General features: G+C 53.7%; 1 protein-coding gene across 1 annotated transcript; it reads left to right on the top strand.

Moving 5' to 3' along the window:
* The first annotated feature begins 224 nt into the window (after positions 1 to 224).
* TCL1B (TCL1 family AKT coactivator B) lies at positions 225 to 2,854 on the top strand. Its single transcript, XM_047079766.1, has 3 exons — positions 225 to 386; positions 2,443 to 2,619; positions 2,801 to 2,854. The coding sequence occupies exons 1-3, from the start codon at positions 225 to 227 to the stop codon at positions 2,852 to 2,854; spliced, it is 393 nt and encodes a 130-aa protein (XP_046935722.1).
* The last annotated feature ends 5,800 nt before the right edge of the window (positions 2,855 to 8,654 follow it).

Below are 8,654 nucleotides of genomic sequence, written 5' to 3'. Positions count from 1 at the left end.
GCCCCTACCCTTCGGCCCTGCCTCTGCCAGCCCCCAGCGGTGGGAGGCCTCCCCCAGCTCTCGGTGGGTCCGCCCCTTGCCGGCCCCCTGCGGCTCAGGCCCTGCCCCTCCCCGCAGCCCCTCCCGCTGGCCACGCCCTGTGCGGGCCCCGCCCCACTTAAGGTTGCTCTGCACCTGGGAGGCCTCACTTGTGTCTCCAGGCCCGGAGGGGATGCGCTCTCGCCATGGCCTCTGGGGCTTCTCCGATCCTTGGGGTGCCCCCGCACCGTCTGTGGGCCCGGAGGCCTGGCATCTACGAAGACGAGAAGGGGAGGACCTGGGTGACGGTGGTCGTGCGGCTCAGTCCCTCCCAGAGAGCTCGGAGCAGGGCCTCCCCAGGCGGCACAGTGAGTTGTCAGGCATGGGTGTGGGGGTCTGGGGGAGGACTGTGCACGGGTGTCAGCCCGTGGGCCTGGCACATGCAGCAATAGGGCCCGGGACAGAGGTGGGAGGAGGCAGTTCTCAATTGTCTGGAAAAACTGGCCTGTGCTGAGCTCGAGCACAGTGATGTCTATGCCTGATGCAGACCCCCAGGAGCCCCTGCCTGGAGGGACCACTGGTCTGAGCTTAGCCGGAGCAGATGATGCAGCCTTCATTGGGAGCCCGAGGGGGAGGTAGGTCAGGGCCCAGGCCTCCCCCCGGTGCATGCTGGAAAGGCATCACAGCTGGGCTCTACAGGATGAGTAGGAGTTTTCCAGGAGGTATTGTAACCTAGAGGCAGCAGGTGAGCCAACGGCGTAAAAGAAACGTTGACTTTGGGTTCCCTATCTGCAAAAATGAGAATAATCTGCCTCCTTGGCAAGTGAGAGGCGGCTCACCAGCCGCAAGGCCTTGGGGGCGTTCAACAGATAACACCTTCTGGAATCCCACCTGGGAAACTGATTCCCGAGGCGAGGGTGGAGTGTAAGACCATTTAAGGTTCAAAAGCTCCCCAGGTGGTGAAGATAATCACTCAGGTTGGAAAGCATTCCCTGTAGATGAGGGCTTTAGATTCCAGTCCCTCTTTGAGGGATACAATAAATACTTCCGTGTAATATGGTAAAAGCTTATCTGGGTATTAAAAATGCCATTTAGGCCATCATAAACATTTTAAACAATACAAAATTCTCCGAGCAATCTTCAAAGAGTCTCTGCAGAAAATTTTGGGTGGAGAACACTGAAAGTCTTTCCCACACCTATGCCAAATAAAGCACGCAAAAAATTCTGAACAAAGTATTTTGGTAGGTTTTTTTAAAAAACATAAACATGTTTTCAGTGGGAAAAGTGGATTCAAGTAACGTAGTGCAGGATGCAGTAGAGGCACCCAGAGAATGAGCATTTCCCCTTATTTAAAATAATTACTTCTTAGAAGTAGGTCTCTATTTTCACATATAATCTTAGGATGGGAAGCAGCGTTCTGAGCCTGAGCGAACACAAGGACCAGAAAACTTTCGGTAGAGGGTCTGATAGTAAACATTGTCAGCTTTGCAGGCCATACGGAGTCTATAGCAACTGCTTGACTGTCCTTGTGGTGAAAAACCAGCCGGAGACAATGTGCAAAGGAATGAGCTTTTGTTTATCTACAATAAAGCTTTATTTAACAAAAGAGGTAGCGGGCCAGATTCGGCCCACAATTCGGTGATTGATACCTGATCTAAAGCCAGAATCCAAAGGGAAAGAGATTTCACCATGTAACTAAAAGCATTTCCTCTGCCAAAAGAACCCATGCAAAATTAAGACAACAGACCGAGAAGAGTCATTCGCCATATGTATGACTGATAAAAGGCCAGTATCCTTAACTCGTAAAGATGCTCCTCACACACAAAAAGACAAATACTCTGATAAAAAAAAAACTCTGCAAGGAACTTTCCATTTTGTTGCATGACAAAGGGAGCTTTGGTTATAGTTGTTGGTGATTTTCCCACTCACTTTTATACCTTTCTGTATTAGCCAAATTTCATTTTATTTTATTTTTTATGTTTACAATAAGTACATGAATGCCGTGATGAAATATGATATATTTTGGGGGGAAACCCATCACTCCCAGATCCTAAGGTGTACAGATACTTTATTTTTGGAAAGATTGAAAAAACTGTAGAAATGGCTGAGACAGAGGCCTAAGAATATAGTCAATTGCTGATGGGTGGGGAGATTGGCTAACTTTTCAGGGGTACAGTGGGGTGTGGTGGGGTGCAAGTCAGCGGGAGGACCGTACTTGGGGGATCCAGGAGATCCCAGATCCAGATGACACCCCCAAGTGCCATGCCAGGTGCCATGGCTTTAGGTGTGGGATTCTGAAAATATTCACATCTGACGGGGCTGTTTGCCAGCTGGGCCCCGCATCCGGGACTGTGTGTGTTTGCGTGCAGACCAACCATTGGGGGAACCCTGCCCCTGATGTGCCCTTCTCTCTGGTCCCTTCAGCATGAGCCTGAGCCCAGCGTCACAGTCCACATGTGGCAGATGCCGGTGCACCCCCAGGAGCCCGTGTCCCCCAGCCAGCTGACCCTGTCCCGGCTGCCCCTCGTGTGGCAGCTGTACTCTGGAAGAAGGTACAGAGCAATGGATTCCAGGCTCTGGGAAATAGTGAGCCATGGCCAGGCAAGTGTGTGGTGGCCCCAGGAGAGGGTGATGAGTGGCCTGTGGTCACTGCATGTGTGCAAAATGAGGCAAAGGATGGAGGGACCGGACTACTGAAATCCACAAACCCATGTTTCCATCTGCTTCAGGCGGATGGACAAGCATTTCCTGGGGACTCTGACCACTGCTCCCTCTCCTGCAGATCGACTCCACAGAGGAGCTGGTCCTGACAGAGCTGCCACCAGGGAACGGCTGACCGCAGAGAGCGGCTCACAGGCTGGTATGTTGGGGTCCGTGTCTCTTGGTGTGGCGGTCAGACAAAGGCAAGGCGGTCTCTCTTCTTTACAGGAAGGCAGTGCTGGTTTCCCTTCCCTCATGCTGTTCCCTGAGCTTATCTTCCACAGCCACCCCGTCACCCTCCTCCCCTGATCCCTTGGATGTGTTTTTCACTGTGGGCAGGTCCCCCACCTTCACAAAGCATGAGATCCCACCAAATAATAGTCATCATGTAATCTTTGTAAGAATTCTGTGAGGTGTATGTATTGAAGTGCCACTCTCCAAAGGAGAAAACTGAGGGTTGGAAGGATTTCCCCAAGATCTGGAGCCTGGAAATAGGAGCAGTCAAGCTCACATCCAGTGAGCATGATCTCTTGGTCTGACCATGGCCCTGGGGTGCCACCAGTCTCATTGGTGGCAGTGGCCTTCAAGGACCTGCCTCCTCCCTGACACTAACCAGGATAGGGCCAGGTGCCTTGGAAGGACTGGAGCTGAGGCTTGCCCTCCTGTCCCTGGGTCCAGTTTGGGTTGGGTGCCCCATTCCTCCATGGTCCTCTGTCTCCTTCTGTCTTCTCCCAGGTCTTGCCGGCCCTATGGATCTTCAGTGAGGATCTTTTCATACCTGCCCTTCTGTTAGCACATCTAGCATGGCCTCCCTGGGGGGAAGGAGGCAGCTGGGCCCCTGCCTACTCTGCTTTTCTTGTTGTCATCAGCTGTCCTGCTCTGCTCCACACTCAGTGACTTGCTGGATGGACCCCCATCTGTGTGCTGGGCTCAGCTCCCCCACTGGCTGCGATCCCTGGTTTCTCTTTCCCCTTTGTGCCCTCATGCCGGCCTTCCGAGTGCCCCTTCCCAGATCCCCATCAGGCCCCCTCCAGACACTGGCCCGGTCAGACCCCCGGTCTCCAGTGCAGCCCATGATTGTTACTTGCTGTCAACCCACTCCATGTCAGGCAGGGAGTGACTCAGTTTAAGAGCAGGCCTCAGAGGAAGCCAGGTCTGGACTTGGGACTCAGATGGGCATCGGTTCTGGGCTGCTGGCCTGGAGTAGATGGAGTGCTGGGCAGGCTGTCCACTCCTGGTCCCAGGCAGCCTGCACCAGGGGCTGTGCGCAGGGATGGATGGATTTGGCCCATGGCTCTCCTGCTTCTTCAGTCCTTTGGCTCCTGCGTGTGATGCTGGTCTGTGAAGTTTCCTCCCCGTACTGGTTAATTAAACCTCATTGCTTGTTGCCAACTTTTGTGCTGAGTCAGAGCTTAAACTGGTTTCTGGTAGAGAAGAGCAGCTTAGGCTGCACTTAAGGTTAAGGTAAATTCTAATTACCCATTTGGTGCTCTCCCCACTAGGAGGAAGCTGTGATTGGCCCATTTCAGGAGCAGGACACCGGGGGAAGGCAGGGAGGTGAGACTCTTGGGAGGAGGGAGCTCTCGGTGAAGCAGGGAAAAGGCGGAAGAGACCCTGGCAGAAGCTGGAGAGGACCCTGGCTTTTGCAGAGGGACGACACCCTGGGTGTCTTTGCAGGATGGTGGAAGGAACAGCCCGAGGGCAGAGCATGAGCCGCTGTCCGAAGTGCTGACCAGGGCCACGGGTAGGGGTGGGGGAAGAAGAGGGCCGTGTGGGCACGGGGCAGGGTGACAACTCAGTGGTGGCAAGAAGAGGGAATCCCGTCCCTCACACCAGTCATGAAGAGAAATCACCAGTGGATTAAAGTCCTAACCTTAAAAAGGGATCCGTGAAAGCATCGAAGAAAGCGCAGGAAAATACGTTTCCTGATCTCGGGGCATGAGAATCGAGTAAGACACGGAAAGCCAAACACAGTTAGGTTGTTCGAGGTAAACGTTTTCTATACGACGGGAGACTGAAAGGCAAAGGTGGAGGACATTAGGGCTTCATACAAACCCCTAGAATGCAGAATGCATAGAGAACATCTAGATATCTCTAAGAAAAGGGGGAGAATGTCAGGAACTAGCAACTTACGGAAGAGGAGACGCCCAGACGCTGGAGTGGGGAAGCGTGGATTTCAGAACGCTGAGATCTGGGTCTTTGTTGCTGGTAGAACTAAAGGCTCGATGGGATCGTGTTTTGTGGGAGTGTAGACCGTTATAGCTGCTCCGGAGGTTTGGAGGACAGTTCGCAACATGGCACACGGGCCCTTACCCGGAGTGCTTGCCTACAGCAGGGTTGCTAAGCTCAGTGCTGTGGACACTTGGGGCCGGGTAATTCCTTACCACGAGGAGCCGCCCTGTGCCTTGTAAGGTGTTTGGCACCATCCTTGGTCTCCACCTGCTAGATGCCAGAGGCACCCCCCTCCCTGGCCCCTTCTGAGTTTTGACAACCAAGAGTGTCTCCAGTGATTGCCGCGTGTCCCCTGGAGGGAACTAGCGCCCCAGTTGAGAACCACTGGCCAAGAAAATCACTTGCACGTGTGCACAAGAGGGAAGGAGAGGAAGCATCACGGTAACAGCTGGGGTCCACCATGGAGGAGTGATTGAGTAAAACGAGATCCCGTGAGCAGAGGCTGGGCTGGGCCCCTTCCAGTTAAAGGCTTCTGTGATGGGAGAAACAGGCTCTCTGGAAAACCCTCAGAATGCCCTCCCCTCCCACTGGCCTGAGACAGAGGTATGTGGGGTGGAGGGGGTGTTGTGCAGCCTGTATCCTAGTTACAAGCCAGGAATGATTCCATAACGATGCATAGGGCAAGAGTTAGGAAGCCATCCTTCTAGTTCAATGGGAAGCTTACAAGGCCAGGGATGGCAGGAGAAGGAGGCATGCCAGGGCGAGGGAGGGGTGGGGGGGCTCTACTGGACACCCAGTGAGCATGTGGTCCAGGGGAGGAGACTCAGCCCCGCTTCGTCTCCCTTCATACATGGCAGGCGTGAGGGCAAGGGTAACGATCAAGAAATACACCTCTTGGGTGCCAAGCAGGCTGGTTTTGGGCGCCAGCTGTTTACAGATGTCTGGGAAAGCCAGCTGTCCGGCACCTGGAAAGGCTCCCAGGACGGGGGAAGGAAGCCTCCAGTCCTGACGGTAGCTGGACTGGGGTGCAGCCTCTTTATGGAGAAACGGGGCTCCAGTCCCTGCCCACCCCCCCGCCCCCCCTGCAATAAGTCTCCAGCGTCAGGTTTGGACAGCTTTGCTTCTCGTGTCCCAGGGAGTCCTTGTCCTATGGCATTGGGAGGGTCCCCAGGCTCAGCCTGCTCCCTGGGGATGCCCTCCCCTTTGCCTGCCTGTGGTCTGCATGCCTGTATGGCCTCCCATGCAGCATTATCGCGCATGTTCTGTGCCCATGATGGCTTCATCTGGGCTCCCACTGCTTCTGTGCACAGTGTCTCCTGTGACCCCCATGAAGCTTCCGTCTGGGTGGTCTGTCCTCCGCGCCTGCTGTGGGGTCAGCTTGCCCTGGCACCACGTGGGGTATGGTAGTGACTCCCAGAGGATACGCCCCTAGACTCCTCACCCCACCCTCACCGTTTTGTGCCTTTTGCTTTGGCCCCAGGGGCTCCCCCTGGCTCCTCCTACCTTTAAGTTTCCCCCGCTTACCTTGTGATTTTCCTTCTCTCCGTGCTCAGGAAGGGGAAGTGGGCCAGCTTGATTTTTCTCCTCCCTCCCTGTGTACCCCCCTTTCCTTCCCACCCCAACAAAAAAGCAGCAGGCTCTCCTTTGACCTCCCCTGGGTCTTTGACTCAGTTGTTGATATGCTTAAGGACAAGAAGAGAAATCTGGAGATCCTCCTACAAGACGGCCGCCTGTCTGGTCAGGGTGCCGTCCTGCGGAGTCTAGGTGCAAATGTCAAAAGCCTTCAGTTGCTCCCTGTTGTCTTGGAGCAAAGACTAAGTCTGCCCTTTCTTCTGGGAGGTGGATGTCTAAGGCCACCTGAGACAGAAGCTTGGTACGGGAGGGAGCAAAGAGAAAAGCACATCAAAATGTTTAAAATCACTCCCGGCACATATTCAGGATGGCCATACTGCGCTGACACATGCGAGCCAGAAGCCATCATGTGGCCGCCTACGTTCTCTGTGTGTTTTCTAAATGCTTGCTCCACGTGTTCATGAGTGGGGTGTGCGTGTGTGGTGTGGCCTCCTTAAAGTCTGGTCCTAAAACATCGCGACAGTTGGCTTCAGGGCAGGGTGAGAAAACTTGGCCCGGCCCCACCTACAAGGAGCTGAAGACTTATAAAAACTAGTTACGAGGGACTGTGTTAAAGATTTTAATGTACAAACGAAACGTTGTCCAAGAACATGAGGAAAATTTATCTTTTTTTAAAGAATTATGGGCAATATACAGGTGGTTTAATTACTTTGCACGGGCGCCTCGGGGCCACCCTGTATGTCGGAATCACTGGCCACAATCGGCACCATGAAGGACGTGCCGTGAGTGTCCTTCCACTCGGCCAAAACCAGGGGCCGTGTTGGAAACTCTGCACTCCCCATGTGGCCTGGGCACTGACCAACAGCAACAGTGGTCACTGTCCCTGGATGTCTGCATCCTGGGTGAGCCCAGCCCTGGCTCTTTCCGGGCCGTGTCACCCACTGGACATCTTCCTCCATGGGAACCATTAAAGACTTCACGTTCTGAGTCTCCTCTCTGTGATAGCTCTGCCCGAGCCTTGTCACTCATTGGTGCAGTTGTTTGTTCTCAAGTATGGGAGCTTCCGGAGGGCCTCTGGCCAGGTCGTACACACATTTATGGAACCTCAGCTTTGTGCCAGACCCTGTGCCGAGTGTTAGGGAAAGAGAAGTGAGTAGGAGTCGGTCCCTGCCTTCACGGGGCTCAGTTTCGCCGCAGAGCCAAGGACTGTGCATCAGCACTGAATGCAACTGAGGCCAAAGTGAGGCAAGAGAATGAGGGGGTGGTTGTCATGCTGCTGGGGTGATCCAGGGAGGCTTCCTGGAGGAAGAATCAGGGTAGAAGAATCCTCACCTTTACATGACACTGCCATCTACACGGCATTCTCCATTACAGATTATGAATGAAACACACAGTCTGATTTCCAACTTTGATCCTGAAAGCAAGCCTAGGAGAAAGGCAGGTCTGTTGCCCCAGCAATGTGCCCTGGTCTGTCATCAGAAGTGGCAAAGCCGGGGCCAGAGCCTGAGTCCCCTGAGTCCCCATCCCCGCTCTCCTCCTCTGCGCAGCCAAGCAGCAGCTGCGAGGATGGAGAGAAATGAACACACACGAGCGACTGAGGAGAGAGAACAGATCGAACTTGGTGATGGGCAGACGTTGGAAGTAGCAAGAGGCGGAGTCAAGGATATGCCCTCGGAGTCTCGTTTGGCCCACTGGTCCTGAGTTGGGAACGTGCGAGCAGCAGAGATCTAGGGTAAATAAAGTGACGTGTTCGATTTTGGGTGTTGAGTTGCAGATGCATGTGGGACAGCATCCTATGTGTGGATCTGGAGAAAGATCTGGGCCCAATCAGCCACTCTTAGGAATTCTGCTTAGAGCGTGGAGTATTATACTTCTTTTGTTTTTAATGTTTATTTATTTTTAAGACAGAGCATGAGTGGAGGAGAGGAGAGAGAGAGAGAGAGACAGAAACCGAAGCAGGCTCCAGGCTCTGAGCTGTCAGCACGGAGCCCGACGCAGGGCTCGAACTCACGGACCGTGAGATCATGACCTGAGCTGAGCCACCCAGGCACCCCTTACGCTTCTAAAGTATGGCAAGATGAAAATCGTAATAGTGTTTGCTTCCAAATATTGGGAAGAGGAATGAGAAGGCAGGGTAGAGTAAGTACATAGGGGTCTTCATGGAAAGGGCTTCAGGAAAGGCCAAGTAACAG

The sequence above is a fragment of the Lynx rufus genome, unplaced genomic scaffold, assembly GCF_022079265.1.
Source record: "Lynx rufus isolate CCGP_SWC_20201006 ecotype Redwood Valley unplaced genomic scaffold, mLynRuf1.p SCAF_17, whole genome shotgun sequence".
Lineage (NCBI taxonomy): Eukaryota > Metazoa > Chordata > Mammalia > Carnivora > Felidae > Lynx > Lynx rufus.
Note: the sequence above shows the minus strand (reverse complement) of the source record. Positions and strands in the feature narration are given on the sequence as shown.

Bases quoted from the DNA above. Each gene is read 5' to 3' on its own strand.
- TCL1B (XM_047079766.1), top strand. From the start codon at position 225: ATGGCCTCTGGGGCTTCTCCGATCCTTGGGGTGCCCCCGCACCGTCTG. The intron at 387-2,442 runs GTGAGTTGTCAG...TGGTCCCTTCAG, and splicing joins GGGCCTCCCCAGGCGGCACA to CATGAGCCTGAGCCCAGCGT. The intron at 2,620-2,800 runs GCAAGTGTGTGG...CCTCTCCTGCAG, and splicing joins AAATAGTGAGCCATGGCCAG to ATCGACTCCACAGAGGAGCT.